The sequence below is a fragment of the Meles meles genome, chromosome 13 (genome assembly GCF_922984935.1).
Source record: "Meles meles chromosome 13, mMelMel3.1 paternal haplotype, whole genome shotgun sequence".
NCBI classification, from domain to species: Eukaryota; Metazoa; Chordata; class Mammalia; order Carnivora; family Mustelidae; genus Meles; species Meles meles.
The window spans coordinates 31,292,869-31,311,972 of record NC_060078.1 but is presented as its reverse complement, the minus strand read 5'-3'; the positions used below and the strand labels follow the sequence as shown (position 1 = coordinate 31,311,972).

General features: G+C 54.3%; 1 protein-coding gene across 1 annotated transcript; it reads left to right on the top strand.

Moving 5' to 3' along the window:
- Nucleotides 1–7,213: 7,213 nt before the first annotated feature.
- NODAL (nodal growth differentiation factor) lies at nucleotides 7,214–14,392 on the top strand. Its single transcript, XM_046026806.1, has 3 exons — nucleotides 7,214–7,409; nucleotides 12,011–12,708; nucleotides 14,119–14,392. The coding sequence occupies exons 1-3, from the start codon at nucleotides 7,214–7,216 to the stop codon at nucleotides 14,269–14,271; spliced, it is 1,047 nt and encodes a 348-aa protein (XP_045882762.1). The 3' UTR covers nucleotides 14,272–14,392.
- The last annotated feature ends 4,712 nt before the right edge of the window (nucleotides 14,393–19,104 follow it).

Below are 19,104 nucleotides of genomic sequence, written 5' to 3'. Positions count from 1 at the left end.
TTTCCTTTTTTTTAAGATCTTATTTTTTTTAAGTAGTTGCTCTACCTAACGTGGGGCTTGAATTTACAACCCTGAGATCAAGGGTCCCACACTCTACCAACTGAGCCAGCCAGGTGCCCTGATTGTTACAGCTTTAGTTAGGTATAATAATTCAGAATACCTGAAGCACGTGTTTCGGTAAGCTTTGACATACTATACAGCCATTGCTACAACCAAGACAATAAATGTATTCATCACCCCCAAAACTCTCCTTGTGCCCCACTGTAACATTTCCCTCTCCTCTGCAACAACCACTGAGCCACATCCTGCCCTGTTTACCTGCATCATTAGTTTGCGTTTTTCTTAAATTTGATAGGAATAGAATCATACAGTATATCCTATCTTTTTTCTGGTGTCTTGAACTCAGCATCGTTTTTTTGAGGTTCATCCTCGCTGTGTGTTATCAACAGTTAATTGCCAAGCAGCGTTCCCACGTACAGGTACACTACAGTCTGTGAGTCCAGTCACCCACTAATGGATACTCGGGTTGTTTTGAATTTCAAACAATGAAATTTTCATTTAATATTTTTTGGAAGACAGCAAAGGTCCACTGGAACCAAAAAATTTTAATTAAAAATGCCATTAAAAATTCACAAACTAGTACAAAAGGAATTTCTATAATTGTACTGTCAAAGGGTGGTTTTTGTAAGTTTCTATCCTTGGTACTTGCCATATTGTTAACATTTCAAAGGGCGCTAAAAGTGCACCCAGACTTTGGGGGCTCCATTTATCTTTAAGAAGCCCCTCCTGGGGATTACTCTGGTCATGCAGTTTTGGGAGACACCAAGTCACGGTGCACGTAAATCTTTCAGCATAGCCAGGACCTGGCACGGGGTGATGCTCCCTAAGCTCTCCTTATTCTCCTTCGAATGTTTGCCCATAGTTCTCATTCTTTTCCCTGCCCCCCACGCACACATACATGCACACGCACGCGCACACACGGAGGCTCTCTGACCCTCGGCTCTCTTGTATCATCAAGCTCACCTTCAGCACCAGAGAGTCCCAGTGGAAGGAGATGGGGAGGTGGGAAGCAGGAGGTGGCTGGCGGGGCTGTGGGAATCTCTGAGAAGCTTCCCAGTGGGAGGAGAGGGATTCTCCCGGTGGTCTCTTTGTTTGTTTCCCAGGGCAGGCTGAGCCTTCACCTCCTGACCCTGTGGGAAGCACAAGTGGAGCCTGGGCTCTAACCAGGAGGGGTTGGGAAGGAGAGCCCTGGCCGGAGGGAGCAGTGGACTCCAAGTCAGACAGGGCTGGCCCCTACCGGCTGTACTATCTGATGCTAATCCCCCTCTCCAAGGCTGATCGCAGCCCTGCTCAGGGCACAGAGCTCCTAGAATGTGGCAGAGATGAATCACGGTCAGACGGAACCAGGAGCACTCAGAAAACATTCTCTTGCCGGTGTTAAGACATCAGCATGCTAAGACAGGTGTACTAACTATTTATTGAGCATCCACTGTGTCCCCGCCAGCCATGTGCCCAGGACAGTGAAGTAGAAGAACTTGAAACCAGAGGAAACTGGTGACCTGTGGTGCTTACGTCCTTTTGGCGGCCCCTGGATCTCCCTGTCCTTGTCTTCTTACCTCTGTGTCCCCCAGTCCAGGGACTGGGTTAAACGAATTCATTCAATAAATAGGTACTGAACACTTGCGTGTGTCCAGATCTGTGCTAAACCCCGGAGGTTCCGTGGTGAACTGAACAGACAGGGAATCTGGCTTAGAGTCCGGGGCTGGGGGAGGGAAGAGACAAAAACTGAACAGGACCAAGCACAACAGGTGAATTTCTGACCAGGGAAGAAACGAACATGGTGATGTGATAGAGCCCAGAAGGCGTGCTGAGATGGGGTACGTGGAGAAAGCCTTCCCTGTGCACAGGCGGTAATAAGTGACTGTGTTGGGACATGGTGGTAGTCAGTCTCACTTTCAAAGTCAGAATAACTGAGGGTCCATCCCAGCTTGACCACTTGCTAGCGGTTCTGCCTCGAGCAAGCTCTGAGTCAGTTTCGTCACCTGTAAAATGGGAGTGAATATCCAGTCTGCTGCCTAGGGGTCGGAGGGGTAAATTAGATAATGCAAACACATTGTGGTAAGCACTTATTTAATAATAGATTAGTTATAGCTCATCCAGCCTGGAACAGGTCCCCACAATCTGTGGGTTAGTCCCTGTGGAGTAGAACACTCCTGAGTCTCTGTTTCCTCACTGATTCCAGAATGTCTCTCTCTCATCGAACACACAGCACGCGTCTCAAACTCACTTGCCTCAGGTGGCCAGGCGAATGGGCGCAGTCAGGTAAGGAGTGGTGAGAACCGAGGCACGCTGTGGACAACAGAACCTGCCAGAAAGAAAACAGCTGCCGTCCCACTTTAGGGAACATTTGCCATGTTGAAACGAGGGCCAAGACCTTTCCATTTCTTAGACGATGAAATAAAACCATTTTATTCAGGGGCACCTGGCCAGCTCAGTGGGTAGAGCACACAACTCTCGATCTCAGGGTCATGAGTTTGAGCCCCACGTTGGGGGTAGAGATTACCTTTTTTAAAAATGCAGAGGTATTTTATTCAAAATCTAAGGCATTTTTACTGTTGATGATTTAAATGAAAACCTTCCAAAACATTGTTGGGGGTAGATAAACCACTGCTGCAACCCAAGGCTGGCTGCAGGCATGGTCTGCTCCCTCCCCTTACAGAGTGCCAAGCCCTCCACTGAGCACTCTGACGAAGGCAAAGGCAGGCAACAGGCTCGCTGGACCTCAGCCTTCAACAAAGAGTGGCTTGGTTCAGAGCCTGTAGGGGGAGAGAGACCACGTAGGAAGGCTTTGTGGAAGAGGAGACCCTTGAGTTGGACACAGGAATAAAAAGGAGTGTTTTGTGTGAATGCAGAGGGGATAGAATTACCCTGGACAGAGGAAGAGCGGCTTTGAACTTTGGGGGAAGGGCAGGTGTTTCCACGGGGCTGAGTACATTTGGAATACAAAGGCACTGTAGCGAGGAGGGTTGGGTCTCTCTCTCCAGGTCACAGGGAGCCACGTGTGCTCTGCATAAGCATCTAGATGGTACCTCCCAGTTCCGGGTGTCGGCCTCCAAGATCAGCAGAGTGGGCAATAGAAAGGATGGACAAATACTGAAGACAGACGCCAGAAGCCTGTGCTGAGAGCCACCTCTACCATTTCTTTCTTTCTTTCTTTTTAAGATTTTATGTATTCATTTGAGATAGAGTATGAGAGAGCACAAGCCAGGGGGAGCAGCAGAGGGAAAGGGAGCAGCAGACTCCCCGCTGAGCAGGGAGCCTGATGCACGACTCGATCCCAGTACCCCGGGATCATGACCCTATCCGAAGGCAGATGCTTCACCAGCTGAGCCACCCAGGCTCCCTCTACAATTTCTAGGACTGGACTCATTCCTCTAGGTTGAAGATCACAGCAAGCGACAGTTAGTTATGAACCAGGAGCTGGGGCTTCAGGGGAAATGGGTCAGGAGCTATCTCTGCTTCTTGGAAGCTCACAGTCCGACGGTGGCCACTGAAGACAGTGTGGATGACGGCTCTGTCATGCTGTGCTTAGAAGAAGCCCTGCCCAGTTGTGGGGGAGCTGGTGATGGGTCCTTTAAGCTGTGTCTCCATAGCTGAGTAGGTGTTCACTCAGGATACAACGGAAACACGCCCATAGAAGAAGGAGCACAGAGGGGCACTGGGGAAGTGGAGATAGTCTAGGTCACACTGGCATATAGGAGATGCTCCCTAAATACGTGCAGACCGGAGCTGCCTTCCTGCCTTGCCTCCGCGGGAGTCTAGCTCTTGCCGTTAGCTGGCTGTAGGCGCACTAGAAAAGCAGGTCTGTTCCATGAGTGAATACACAGCCGGCCCGACACTACGTGCACTCTGTGCTTTACACACATTTCCTACTTACAACATCCCTGTCACAGGGGTCCTATCCTTTACCCCCACTTTACCGCTGAGAAGCAGAAGCTTCAAGATGGTTATTGGCTGGTCTGCCATGCCCAGGTAGGGACAGAGAAGGATCCTGACCCTGCCTCCTGGCAGCCTGGGCTCACGGTTCCAGCATTTAACCATTTAATCACGCTACACGCCACTGCCTGTGTCAAGGGAGGGTCTGCGACTGTCTGATGGAAAGCATTCAAGAACTTCGGGGGACTTTGCTCCCCGACCCTCCAGCCAGCTGGGAGGGCCCTGAAAGGTTATCTCTCAGGTCAGGTAATCTGTTGGTCAGTACGTCTGGGGCAGGGGAGGTGAGAAGGTGTCATTCCCCACCCGGGAAGAGGGAACTTGTAGTCCTTCTTGCAGGAAACAGATCCTGGGTGAACAAACACCCTTAAAAAACGAGCGGGAGGACAATGAGCCTTTGTCCCTCAGAGGCGACAGATTCTATTTCTTCTAGGTGTGGGAGCTGCAGAAAGGTCGGTGATGGATGGGATTTGACAGTCGCACTTGCTGGCCGGAGAGCACTTCCAGGCCCCTGCGTGGTTCTGGGCCAATACACATCAGAAATGAGCTCTGTCTGCAGCTCCCAGACCCTGGGAGAGGCAAGGCTTGGAGAGTTTCTAAGTCTTAGTACAAGGCACACATTCACCTTCTCATCCGTGGGGAAGCGACAGAGCTCAAAGCACAGCTTTGGGTCCGAAGCACACCTGCCCTTCACATGCTGGCCGCTCCCATCTGTAAACCTACGGCCTTGAGCAAATCACCTTGTTTCTTCTGAGCCTCTGTTTTCCCATCTCTCAAGTGGGTGTGATGATAAAATCAACTGCAAGGGTGAGCCGAGTGCCGCTGCATGAAGGACTCAGGAAAGGTTAGCTACCGTCACAACCATTCAGCTTAGCTAAAACATTGATTACGCACCTTCCAGGCGTCACACAGTGCAAGGGACACAGGAGGAATAAAACTTTATCCTCTGTTTCAAGAAGCTTCTGGTCGATTAGAAGTAGATTCATCTTTGCTGTTCCGTTCCCCATCTTGGGGATCAGATTGCTCTGTGCTGAACGTCCGTGTTTCCACAGGGACCACCAGGATTCTGGCGCACATGGGACTTGGGGAGATCCGAATTTGGGGGAGACTGACTCCTGTACCTCTGTCAAGCTCTACGCCCCTGCCCTGTGTTGCCATTCTCGGTGCCCACATCCTTGTCAGGGCTCCCGCTGCACTCTCAGTAACCTGTCAGTTTTTTATTTACATAATTGTCTGAGGGCTGGGGTTGACCATCCTGAACCAGCAAGCCCCCAGGCTGGGGAGGCTGAGCGACAATCATGGACCACCCATAATGTCCACATGCAGAAAACTTTATGTACACACCAGGTTTCAGAATTTGTGAAACACTTTACCCTTCGCTCCATTTATTCTGTATGGGAGGAGGGAATCTCCAGGAACATTTTACAGATGAGGAAACTGAATGCCAGGGTGGGGGAGGTCCAAACTACAGCGAGAACCCCAGCCCCGCCCAGGTTCTCAAAGTTGTCTGGTCGGGACCACGGGGTGCTTGTTAAACATGTAGATAACCAAGCCCTCTCTCCAAATTCTAAGTCTAGAGGTCTGGATTGGGACTCAGGACTCAATATCTGACAGACACCCACGGTGACAGTTATCTCCAGGCCAGTCTGGACACAGTGCCACTCACTGACTTATGGACTCAGCTAAGATTTTGAGAGTCCAAACTCAAATGCGTACTGTGGGGAAATCACGATGAACAAGGCAGTCCCCTCTTTAAGGAACTAACAATCTGCTGGCTGAGCGGATTGTCCAGGTTCCAGGGCCAGAGTGGGGCTGCAGCCCAGCTGTGCTAGGCGAGGCTCCTTCTTGCTGGTTGTGAGCCTGGGTGTGTGCCCAGGTGTGGGCCATCTCCTCCCCTGCGACCTTCCCCCACTCCCCAAGTCTGGAGCTCCTGATTGAGCCTGGTGGGCCTCCTTCCCCTGTCCCTACCTGCTCTGGAATGATCCTGTGGTTCTTTGGAGCTCAGCGTCCTGTGGAAGGAGCAAAGGTGGGCCTGGCAAATGGCATTTCCGTTAACACCAGCTGGCTGATGTGTGCCGGGCAAAGCTAAGAAAGGAAACGGGGAGGAGGAGCCCTTCTGGGTGGAGGGAGGACAGCTGTGGCCCGACAAAGGGCAAGGATTTCTACTTCTTTAAAGGTAATTCCAGCTCTGACCTGACTGCCCCAGGAAGGGCAGCCAGACCACGGTCAGTCCCTTGCAGATGAGGAAAGCAGGGCTCAGAGAACTGGAAACCAGAGTGCTGAGCTGAAACCCAGGTTTCCTGCCGGGCATGGAGACCACAGGTGACACCTTTCTTCTGAAATCCCCTGGGGGATGGATGGGAGCCTGCGAAGGGACGAGCCTGATGCCCCCACCACCACCCGCAGGTGCTCCACGGACCAGCGGCCAGGATCCCCCTGTTAGCCAGGCCCCAGCTTCTGCTGAACACCTCCCTTCTCTGATGGAGAGGTCCGTCGTTCATCCTAGTCCTGTCTGCCCTCTGTTTTCTGCAGGAGAGCCCTTCTACGCTGTCTGAAGCCCGTCCCAAGGGCATTGCTCTCGAGCTCACCTTCCTTGATCCAGCAACTCCCAGTACTCAGTGGTTTCCCCGAGGCTAGGCTTCCCGACAGGCCTTGCGGGATGAGGCTGGGAGTGCTCCCAGAGGCCATGGGGCGGTGTCCTGGAGGGCTGCACCTGGCGGGGCTGGATGGGAGCCTCGCAGGCCAGTGAGGGGAGAGCCTCCAGCACCCACCACTGTTCCCTACCGGGTCATGTTGAGCCAGACATCTATTGGGAGCCTGGGGACACAGCAAGGGGCAGGGATCCAAGGTCAGGCAGAGCAAGGAAGCCACAATTCTGATCCGAGGGTTGCCGGTGACATGTTTGCTGTGCCTCAGAAACCAGGCCATCAGTATCTAGAGTAGCCTGTGCTTGGGTGCCCAGATGGGGCCACCAGGAAGGTCCCCCACCTACCAGCGCCTCCAGCTTGGCGGGTCTCCTCCTTACCAGGCTCAGGTCTGGCCCGCCCCAGCAGGTGGTCCCTCTGGGGGCCACCACCACCAACCTCCCCCCCACCCCCCGGTTGGGGGCAGGTATAGGAGCTCAAGGCTTTCCCCAGGGAGGGAGGAAAGAGGCGGGGCAGCAGCGAAGGTCCAGGATATAAGGGACGGAGGCGCGGCTCGCAAGCCCAGCCAGCCCACCATGCACGCCCCCCAGCTGCCCGTGTTCCTCCTGCACATCTGGTGGGTTCTGCGCCAGGCGGGCGCCGCCACGGTGGCCCCGGTGCCGCTCCGAACGCGGGTGCAGCCCTCGTCGCCGTCCCCTCTCGCGTACATGCTGAGCCTCTATCGGGACCCGCTGCCCCGGGCGGACATCATCCGCAGCCTGCAGGCTCAAGGTAGGCTGCGCCACCCCGCCGAGCAGCCCAGGGTCTCGGGACTGCGGAAGGGCGCCGGGGCGAGTTGCGGGCGGGCGGGCCCGGTCTGGGGACGCCGCCGCTGAGGGCGCACCAGGCTGGGAGCGCGCTGCCAGGGTCCGGTCTGGAGTGGCTCAGCGTTGGCACTGGCTGGGCGCGCGGGGTCGGCGGGTGGAGGGATTGTGGCATCGGAAGGGGCCCAGGCGGAAACCTTTGCGTTCCGACTCTTGCTTTAGGGTGGTCAGAGCGCGGTGCGGGAGGGTGGGAGGCCGACTGAGCCAGGGGACCACGTGGGCTTGTTAAATTACGTAAGCTCCCGGCTCCTCGGCGTCTGCCTCTCTGCAATGGGGACACCAGTACCTACCTTCCTTAGAAGACAGTGGTGAGCGCTAGGTGACAAAACACATAACAACAATTCGCACGAAACCAGACGTAGTAATAAATGGTTGTTATTATTGCCACATACATTTCGCGGATTTCTTTTCTCGCGCGCGTGAGGCTGAATGTGTGCCGGAGTCTGGCACGGTGAGAGTCTCAGGCTGACTGCGAGCTTCGAAAGCCAATAGGGTGCATGTAACATCAGGGATTAGAGTTCCGAGATCCGGACTAGAGATGGGGTGCCCCGAAGTCTGGAATTGAGATAGGCTTGGGAACTCGAGTCCAGGCTGGGAAGGGGTCAGCATCCTGAGTGATTCCGGTTGGGAGCCTAGATGTGGATAGGGGGTAAGCCCTCAGCGACCATGGTGATTCGGGAGGATCACTGGGAAAGGGCTGGACGTTCCAGGCGTCGGGCAAGACGGGCGGTGGGTGCTGAGCAGAGGGAGCACTACCCCTGGGACCCCTTGCCCCTTGCAATCCACATCCTGATGCCTGGGGTTCTGGGGGCCGCCCTGCTCCGGCCTGTGCCTCCCTCCGCCATCTGGGGCCAGACGGCCCTCCCCCACGCTGGGGCGCAATCCACATCCTATAATCTGATCTAATTGGTCACCCGCCAGCCCAGCCGCTTGTGGTCTGGGGGCGGGGGCTCCTAGCTCCCTGGCCGGCCACGTCTGGGGTCAGACAGTTGATGGCCCTCTCCTGAAGGGTCATCTGGGGACCAGAGAGACTGTGGACACCCGAGGGGTAAGCTGGCTGGGAAATGACTGGAGTGGTCTCCTCAGTTTTTCTACCAGAAAGCTGGGTGCGGGAGGACGCTGGGCAAAGGGGTGTGTGTGTGTGTGTGCCCTTTTTCAGTTCACTCGTCCTTCTGGAGAGTTCCAGAAGGTTTGTGGGGGCTTGACAGCCTGGGAGACTGGGAAATGAAGTCCTGGTCTTCAAAGTCCGCTTCCCAATTTGGGCTGGGTCCTGTGCATATCCGTTGAATTCTCTAGTTTCCCCTTCTGTAAAGCAGGGGGCTGGCTTTCTGCCTCATTGGTGTGTACACATGGTAAAATATACAGGACCAAATCTACCATTTTACCTCTTTTTTTTTTAAATGTTTTATTTATTTGACAGAGAGAAATCACAACTAGGCAGAGAGGCAGGCAGAGAGAGAGGAGGAAGCAGGCTGCCTGCGGAGCACAGAGCCCAATGCGGGGCTTGATCCCAGGACCCCCGGATCATGACCTGAGCCGAAGGCAGAGGCTTTAACCCACTGAACCACCTAGGTGCCCCCCATTTTACCTCTTTTTAAGTGTGCGGTGACATTAAGTACATTCAGTGTTGTGAACTGGCTTCGTTTTTTTAAAAAAGCAGCAAGAAGATTCTGCCTGGAAAGACAATGATGGAGAAGGGACACTCTAAACGCCACTTCCCTTGGGTTTATCTATAGGCCGCCCCAGGAAAGAGGGAAGTGGGTGTTGGAGTCTAACCAAGGTGGCTTCGCATCTGCCTCTGTCTGTGTTGAAACACCCTCAGCTTGGGCCTCCAGTTTTCTTACCCCCAAAAAACGGTAATAGTGGTGGTGACGACTGAAAGAGGCCAGGCTTGGATCGGGAAGCACTTAGTGGCAGTTATCTTCAGAGCTGGGTGCCTAGGGTCATCCCCACACTCTCCTTCAGAGCCCCATATCCTAACTCAGCCTTAGCACCCTGTCTGAGGGAGAGAACCCAAGGGCATGGGCCCAACCACTTTCTTCTTTAGAACTGGACACGGGTCAAGATTTCACTTGGGGCCTGTGTGGCCAACTCTGTCCAGTGCCTGGATCGGTTTCAGGGTGTCTGTGAACCCCCCTCCTGATGCCAATCCCCTAAATCCCATTTATTGTACAGGTGGGTGCATTCTTCGCTTGTATCAGGCATCAGTGAACCCCAAAAGATGAGGCACCCCTACCCTAACAAGAGCCAGAGCCAGATCTAAGAGAAACTATCAGTGCTGTTTCCCAGGGAGCCCTTAGCTAGGGGTGGGCTCATGGAATCAAAGACTTTTCCTGGGTATGGAGTACTCCATGCACATCGTCCATCCTGGGAACAGAGGACTTTGCTCCTCGTCCAGGTCCCTCGCTACCCTTCCTGACACCTTCGTTTCTAACCTTGGCCATCGGCAATAATAAGGAGGTAGTTGACGCCAGCCAGCTTTGGCTGTACTTTGGTTGTGTCGGGTAAACACCGATGCACGTTATCTCAGTAAATCCTAACACTCCGTCATTATCTTCCTTTTACCAAGAGGCCCAGAGAAGGAAGGTAATCTGCCCAAGGTTCAACGGTGAGTGGCAGATTTTGAAGCTTCGCAGGACGCACTGGAGGCCCTGGTCTTGACCGCTGAGCTGGAATGTCTTCCTCTAAGAGGCCATTTGTGGGTACTTGAGATAAGACTTGACCAGGAGTTGCTGCAGGTCCCACCTAATCCCCAGGAGGCTAGGGGGTGCTGCCGTGGGCCAGGGGGAACGCAGCCTCCTCCCCACACCTCTGGGGAGAGTTGCTAGCCAGGGGCCGGTTATTGCCCCCTGCAAGTGCTAATGAGGAGGGAAGTGGAAAAGAAGCAAGGGCAGCTGGAGGTGGGCGGGGAGGGGCTGCCAGGAGCCAAAACTTGCCCGCAGGTTGGATTTCTCACAGAAATTCGCTTGCCATCTGACCAAAGATGCTCTATGAGACCCTTCAAAAAAAAAAAAAAAAGTGGGGGCACCTGGGTGGCTCAGTCATTAAGCGTCTGCCTTCGGCTCAGGTCATGATCCCAGGGTCCTGGGATCAAGCCCCACATCAGGCTCCCTGCTCAGTGGGAAGCCTTCTTCTCCCTCTCCCACTCCCCCTGCTTGTGTTCCCTCTCTCACTGTCTCTCTCTGTCAAATAAATAAATAAAATCTTAAAAAAAAAAAAAAGGAAACTGTCATGTGGTCTGCCCAGAATGGATTTAAATCAGAGACCATTACCACCCTTGAGATGGATTCACAAAAGAGTTAGTACTTTCTTTTTTTTTTTTTTAAAGATTTTATTTATTTGACAGACAGAGATCACAAGCAGGCAGAGAGGCAGGGAAGCAGGTTCCCCGCTGAGCAGAGAGCCCAATGTGGGGCTCGATCCCAGGACCTTGAGATCATGACCTGAGCCGAAGGCAGAGGCTTTAACCCACTGAGCCACCCAGGCGCCCCAAGAGTTAGTACTTTCATTCTAAGGGATGATCCCTGACTTTGATTCAGCAACAAGCCTTCAAGCCTCTTTGTTTCCATGTGGGCTGCTGAGAACGCAGGGATGGGTCGGGCACGACCATTCCCATTGCAAAGAAGAGGAAACCGGGCTTGAAAAAAGTTAAAGGTCACTTTTAGGTGACCTGAAAAATCCACAAAAACATGCTATTCCCAGACATCGGACCAAATTAGTCCAGGACTAAAATGAATGGAATGTGCTTCCCCATTCCTTTTCATCCAGTTTGGGTTGAGTTGTCTTGAGGAGGGGGGTGTGGAAGAGGGCCAGGAGCTGTGTGTGTGCTGCGCTGTCTGGCCCAGGTGTGGGAATGCCCCAGGGGGGTAGGTGTGATAAGCCCCATGCCAGTAGATGAGAAAGCCCCACTGGGTGGCAAACTGCCAGGTCATATGCTTAGAAAGCCTACAGAAGCCGTGCGTCAGCTTGTCAAGAGCTCCTGAAGTTTCTGCCTCCACCCTTAGGAATGGGCGGAGCAGAAAGTGGCCAGTCGTGGGCTTCTGTGCCCCTTGACCACCTCAAGCCTCCCCTTTCCGTGATATGCGCCCATGAGCTAGACCACCCTTCCCAGTGAGAAGACGGAATCTAGGAAGGTGACTTGCTCAGGGTCACGGCGGGTGGAGGCTCAAGGTTTGGCCAGAGAGCAGGGAGGACTCATTCAGTTTGTACCAGTTGTTCTCTAGCTCTCGATCCTCCCGGAGGGAGTAGCAGAACCATGATTTGCAGTTTGGGCAGATCCAGGTTCATTCTTGGCTGTGCCACCTTGTGCGGGTGATTTAACCTCTCTGAGCTGCAGTTGGAATTGGACCAAATTGGACTCCACATTCCCAGCGCCTAAGGCTGGGGCGAGCATGGAGAGGATTCCTATCAGGTCAAGGCTCCAGCGTGAGCTCCGGTGATTGTCAGAGCAATGAGGCTGCAGGGGGCCCCCACTCATCCTACTTTCTTCCCGGTTTTTTCCCCACGCAGATGTGGAGGTGGATGGGCAAAACTGGACCTTTGCTTTTGACTTCTCCTTCCTGAGCCAAGTGGAGGATCTGGTGTGGGCTGAGCTCCGGCTGCAGCTGTCCCACCCTGTGGACCTGCCCTCCGGCGTCCCACTTTCCATCGAGATTCTCCACCAGCTAAAGCCCGATGCGGAGCAGGACCCGGCTGACTGCCATGAGCGTCTTCGGATGGACCTGTTCACTGTCCCTCTGTCCCAGGTTACCTTTTCCTCAGGCAGCATGGTCCTGGAGGTGACCAGGCCACTCTCCAAGTGGCTGAAGCACCCTGGGGAGCTGGAGGAGAAGATGGCCGGTTTGGTCGGAGAGTGTCAGCGGCGGGCTCCCACCCCGCCTGTCACCAGCGTGCTCCTGCTGCTCTACTCCAACCTCTCCCCAGAGCAGAGGCGGCTGGGGGGCTCCACCTTGCTGTGGGAGGCTGAGAGCTCCTGGCGTGCCCGGGAGGGACAACTGTCCCAGGAGAGGGGCCGGCGGCACCGTCGACACCACTTGCCCGACAGAAGCCAGCTGTGTCGGAAGGTCAAGTTCCAGGTGGATTTCAACCTCATTGGGTGGGGCTCCTGGATCATCTACCCGAAGCAATACAATGCCTATCGCTGCGAGGGCGAGTGTCCTAACCCTGTGGGGGAGGAGTTCCATCCCACCAACCATGCGTACATCCAGGTGCGGAGCCCTGCTAAGGGGAGGGGAGACCGTACTGCCCGATCGGCGGTGGGGGGGGGGGGGGGAACAGGACTCTGGCTTTGCTGGTAAATTGGTGTTCATTCATTCACCATTACTCAGGCACCAGCAGTATGCCCGCTCCTGTCCTGGGAGACAGTGATGGCCTGTGACACGATCCCCGGAGGGCCTACGTGCAGTCGCGCCCCCTTGGGTAACCTTGAACACCGTGCTTCCTTAGGCCAACTTCCTTGCCTTTCATAAAATTAGGGATGGAGGGTGTAGACCAGACGGCCTCCACTTCTTCTCAGCTCTGACTTCTAGGAAAGGAAGTTCAGAATCTGGACTCTGGGAATAAACCTGGCTTCAATTCCTACATATTAGCTGTGTGATATTGATCAGGTTGCTTATTCTCTCTGAGCCCGGCCTTTCCTGCCTGTGAACGGGGGATGGCAATGCCGTAGTTCAGAGCAGTGTTGTAGGGTTAAATGAGACGAGATGGATATCGCATGTGTACCTGCTGGCAGGGGACCGGCATGTTGGATGTTGTATTATTTCTAGAAGTCTGTGATTCCCTGATGGAAGGGGGGACCGCATTTATGGGGCCGTAGTTGGGGTAATCCTGTTCTAGCCACTGTCCTTTGGCTCTCTCAAACAGGAGTTGGACGCCCATTTTATAGTAGAGAAAGACCAAGACTACCATTGTGTGCTACTAATCAGCCTAAGGTCTAGAAATTGGTGGAGAAGAGCAAAAGGAAAATGGGGGGGGGACAGAATAGAGCCTCATATGGGGGCCCTGATATTGGGGTTCAGATGCTCTGGGGAGCACGTGAGCTGAGCTCATATAAGGGAAGCACTGGTGGGGCCAGAGCCCTCTGGGACGTTTCCTGGGCAAAGGCCTCAGCCTCTCCTGGGACTTTGCTCCCTGAACCTCCCTGCTGCATGATCAAGGGAACCCCCAGAGACCCAGAGAGTCCCAGCAGCGGCTCTTGACACTGATCCAAAAAGACCTTGCTGGGCCGCAGGGACGGGGCCGGGTTCCAGAGTGCCAAGGAATTGTTACCTTTTCTCCCGTTGACTCTCTTTGCCCTTCTCTGGGCAACAAAGCAAATCCCACAAGAATTTCCGCATGACTCTCTTCTGCTTCATGTTTCTGGAACTAAACCAGGAGTTTCTTGGAATTGGTATGCACTCGAGGCTAGAACAATAGGAGGACATGTCCGTTTGCTCCTGCTCTACCCAGATACAGCTTTTAGAATCTTCTGTTTAGCTCTTCTTCTTTTTTAACAACCTGTAAAGTTACTTTACATGTAGAGAGTTATGGATGCATTGGCAGGCTGACTCCCTTCATGAGAACCATCTTCTTCTGCTTTTGTACCAGAAATGGATTTTAACTGACTTTTTCTCCCCCAGAGTCTACTGAAACGATACCAGCCCCACCGAGTCCCTTCCACCTGCTGTGCCCCGGTGAAGACCAAGCCGCTGAGCATGCTCTATGTGGACAACGGCAGAGTCCTCCTGGACCATCACAAAGACATGATTGTGGAAGAATGCGGGTGCCTTTGACGAGATCCTGGCGGGGCCGGATTTGCCTGTACCCTGGGACATTGGGAAGGTCCTAGAAGACACGAGAACCATCTAATGCAATGAGGAGGCACAGAGGGGGAAAGGTTGTTTTGTGTGCTAGAGCGAGGAGGAAGGGCTGCCCGCTCGGTCAAGGAAGGCTCTGGGGAATCTGCCTCATACGGAGGCTGCTGTCAGGAGACGGCAGGCTGGCTGGCTGTTCTTGCTGAAGAGACGGTGGTGACCAGGAGCACGAGGGCAAGGGTTCTTTACTTGACTTCTTAACTGTGAACCCCCAGAAACGATAGGCAAAAGGTGGGGCGTGTGTGCGCTCATCTTTGAGGTGGCACAGGTTACCGATGACATCTGTGTATTCTCAGAAGGGGTCTTGGACCAGCCCTGCCCCCTGTCAGGATGCAGTTCACTGTGTTAAATGAAAAACAGTTTCTCTCGTCGTCTCCGGCTGGTTTAGGGTAGCCCCCCCCCCCTTTCAGGCTGGCGGGTGGAGATGTGCTGGCCTTGTCCAGAGGCTCCCCGGAGTGGGTCTCTGCTAATGATGTGCACAGACACTGCAGCCATTGTGAAGTCCTCCCAGGCCAGCTGGTGCCTTTGAATGGAGAGGCAGGAACGCCCGCAGAGAGCTGGCCACGCTGCACTCCAGCAGTGGAGCCCCGGGTACCCCCCGAGCCCCCCACCCCGCCCCAACCCCCGTCAGCCTGCTTGGCAGACACAGTCCGAGTCTATTAAAGCTGGTGACAGTTCTCCTCGGTCTCTCATTGTGTGCTGTTAATGAGGCCCCGAGCTTCCCATCCAACAGGGGTGAGGGCGGCCTAGGACTTGGGTATGGTCGCAGCCGAGCCACTGAGAAGCTGTGTGGCCTCAGGTAATTCCTTGCTCAGCCTCCTTCTGTAAGGTGCAAGTAGGAGGATCCCGTTGGCCTCCTGTAACCTTGTCTGTTAGCGGGCCTGACATCATGGACCGTCCTCTGGTCCTTATCCCTGTCTCCCTTTACAGCTTACGAAGCCTGCTGAGCCCCGGGGCCTGCCGTACCCCTCTCAAACCTTTACCAGCCCTTCTGTTGCTCAGGGCTCGAAGTCTGGCTTCATGTCGGGTTCCACCTAGCCGCCCAGTAGGAGGAACCCCAGCTTTATTGTGGGAAGCTCTGCATCACAGCACCCGAGCACGGCTTTGCCTTTTGGACAAAAAGACCCCAAAGGCAGCAATCCTGTTTTTCTTTTAGCTGACCTCATGAAGCGTTGCCGTAACAGGGGCTGTTTCTGTTTGGCACCGGGGAGGAGGGGGGCATTCTAGTGGGATTGCGGGGTCTACGGTCATTCTACCCCTGTTCCCCACCAAGAAGCGGTCAGCTTGTGCTGCCTCTATGCAGAGGAAAGGACGCATGAAGTGCCAGCAGAAGGCTTAGAAAAATGATCCCCGTCATGTGGGAACCCGTCCCGACGTGAGATGTGACTCCACTGTAGTGACAGTTGAATCAAGTTAGCAATCCCGGCGTAGGCCAAGGTTGGAGAGGCTAGAGCCAGGCCTGGGCTTGAGAAACCTCGGTGCCCTGATTCGGCAACCAAGCCACTCTGGCCTCCCGCCTCCGGCCGCTCCTTTCCTGGGGTGGAAACAGAACTGCCCTCACCACGATCCTGAATCACAATGGGATTCTGCCAGCTGACTCCATTCAGAAAGGAGCAGAGCTGGAGAGCCCCTGTGAGGCCAGCCTTTTATCCCACCCAGAGGCCCAGGACCTGACCACACAGCTAGGAGGCGCTGGGTCAAGACCGCAGCTCTGGTCTCCGGAGCCCCAGGGCCCTATCCTTGACAGTAGCCGGGTTTTGCTCCCCTACTTTGGGGTCAAGGCCTTTGGAACTGAACATCTGGACCCAATTCCACTACCCCACTGAAGTTCTGGCAAGTGAAAATCCCACGCCGGGGCTTTCATGCGTCTTGCATACTAAACAGGTGTCCAACATTCCTTCTCTGGCGACGGCCGGGAACGGCCGGGAAAGCGCAAGTTCAAGCTGCTTGTGGCTGTGGCTCCTTGGGAAGGTTTACTGGCTCAGAGCAAACCTCGCAGACAAGTCCCTGCCCCTCGCAGGAGGCAGGCATGAAGGGGCAGAGCTTGCTTCTGCTGAGCCCTGCTGAGCGCCCCGCACTGGGCCTGTCAGCCGTGGGTCGTCCTTTCACCGGGCCAGAGGCTTTTGGGGCCAAGCCTAGGAGTTCAGCTTCAGCCCTGCACTCCCAGTGTGGAGGAAATACCGCCCCCCAAGAACAGAGGCCTGCCCTAACCTGGGGGCCACACAAGGCTCTCAGAATGGTTACTTCAACGTGCTCTCAAGGCAAAGGTCTCCTGTACTCAGAGCTGTGCCAGGCCGGTAGCTGAGTGGGGACACATGGATGCCTTACTGTCCCGGGCTGGAGCAGGAGGTGGGACTGGCGGCACGTAGGAGTGGAGAAAAAGAGATTGGAAGGACAGAAGTGGAAATGTGGGATGCACGGGAGTCTGTTGTGACTCCCACTGGGACTGTTCGCCGCCGTCTTGTCTTCCCTTCTCCCCCCATCCTAAGTCGCCTTGGAAGGTGGCATCCCACCTACCTTGACGTAGGGGAAAGGCCATATGAAGTGCTAGCGGGAGGGTTTGGCCCAGTCTTCCCCCAGATTCCTTCCAGAAGTCCCAGGCTGGGTGGTTGGCTGCGTCCCACAAGCCAGCTCCACGCCTGAAGTCACTCACTCCCGAGGGACAGGAGGCCCAGCTGGCCGACCTCGGGTCACCCCAACTGGGCTGTGCTCCAGCCCTTTCCCGATCTCTTCCTGTGCCCGGCCCGAGGCTAAACGCCTTCCACTAGCAGCACAGCCACCTAGGAGCGGGTGGTTCTTAACCTTGGCCTACCTGAGCGAATCCTGGCAGGAGGAAGGCCTCAGAGCAGCTCGGCTGGGCTTCAAGTCTGGCTCACTCCAAAACCTCAGAATCAAACTCCGCCACTATTAATAATAGCAAGGAATTGCATGCCCCCGCAGTACAGCCTAGCTTAGGACCTCGGAGGGGATGCGTGTCTGGCAGGTGCCCCTGGAGACACAGGCTGCCCTTTTGGGGAAAAGGGAAGCCGCTGTCTGGGCCTCTGTGACACTGGTCCACGCCAGGGGTCTTCCTGGCATGTGCGGCCTCCTGCATGCACCCATTCACCACCAGGCTTGAGGGAAGGGACAGAGCATCTAGCCGCACCTCTGGGCCGGCCGGCTGAAGTCCGTGCTCCGCCGAGGTTGAGAACCACCCCACAAGGTGGCTGACCACCCCTGCCCCTGGCCATCTACCTCACCAGTAGATGTCCCCCCAGCCCCCCGTATGAAATCAATAGGGTTTCACCCAAAATCTAAGACAATCAAAACACAAGGTGATATTCAAGATCTTTATTGATTTAACTGTAACAGCAACCATTGGTGAGAATTTTTTCCCCTAATTTCCAAACACCTGCTGGTTTAGGACAGTTATAAAAACAAAAACCAAAACCAAAACCAACAAGAGTGATCACAGGCTCACAGAGGACTGCCTCGAGACCGCATGGCGTCCTCTGCTCCCCATCCATGACGGTGAAATGGACGGGAGGGATGGGGGCAACCACGTCAAAGGGCATGAAGGGAAGACCAAGAAGTACTGGCAGTCTCCACTTTTCCGTTCAGTGGTTGGAACTGGGCCACTGGTGGCACCAAAACAGGGAAGGGCATTTGTTTTATACAGAAAATATCTTATTAAAGATGCTTAAAATGGACCCCTGGATATGTGAGTGTCCTCAGGGCTCTCCAAGATGCCTCCTTTGAGGCTCGCCCCTGGGGTACTCAGGTGGGAAGAGGCGGGCTGTGTTCAGGGGAGGGAAAGGCACTGGCTCACAGTACTTAGTGATTTGGACCCGGCCGCCAGGAGCAAGATGGCTTACTCGGAGCACCGGTCCTTAGCTCGTGTTCCTCCCCAACCCTCCCGGTTTCAAGTAAAAATTACCCTTGGCCTGGACTTGGTTGTTTGTTTTTAAAGATTAAGATGGAAAGGGGCTACACCAGGGGCAAGATTGGCTGTTCTGTGCTATATTCATGGAACTCTCTGAATTAGAAGTGTCCAGGAATTTGGGGGGTAAGCACCGGCAAGAGCCCCCTCTGGAAATTTCGGCACAGCCACATGATTATCAAACACTGCAGCATCTATTAGCGCCCCACTCTTACAAAGGTGGCAAAGAATTTAATACCCCAGGAAATGCGTTTCATTTCCCCCTGGCCATCCATACTGCATGGCCGGCTGGCCAGGGCTGCAGGCACTGGTTAAGCGAAGAGAAACCACAGGCCTTCTGAACAGGAACTTAAGACCTCTTCAATCTAGTTTTGCCACAAGGTATTCATTTCTAGGACCAGCCCAGAGAGATTTAAATTCCAGGGGTGGGAAAGGTGACATAAACGAATGCTTGAAAAAATCAGTTTGCATTCCTCTCCTTCAAGCCTTTCCTAAGAAATTCCTGAGCTAGCCTCAAGGAAACCTCAGTGCTAAACTGGAAAATCCTTACTAGAACAGGAAATGCCCCCGGGGTGGAAGCATTCAAAAGAATTGTGACCCGGTTGCATCAAGATCTGATTTCATCCTTTATTAAAAGCTGAGGGGTAAGGACACAGGGATGGGGGTGTGTGGTCAACCACACCCTTTTCGAAGTCTGGACAGAAAACTGCCCTGTCAAAGAAACCATGCTTCTTGAAAATGATTACCTGTGCCCAGATGCCATGGGTGGGTAAGTGATTGGGTTTCGCAGATTAATACACAGCTGCTATTCTAAGTCCAGAAACATGCCAAGA

Bases quoted from the DNA above. Each gene is read 5' to 3' on its own strand.
- NODAL (XM_046026806.1), top strand. From the start codon at position 7,214: ATGCACGCCCCCCAGCTGCCCGTGTTCCTCCTGCACATCTGGTGGGTT. The intron at 7,410-12,010 runs GTAGGCTGCGCC...TTCCCCACGCAG, and splicing joins CCGCAGCCTGCAGGCTCAAG to ATGTGGAGGTGGATGGGCAA. The intron at 12,709-14,118 runs GTGCGGAGCCCT...TTTCTCCCCCAG, and splicing joins CCAACCATGCGTACATCCAG to AGTCTACTGAAACGATACCA.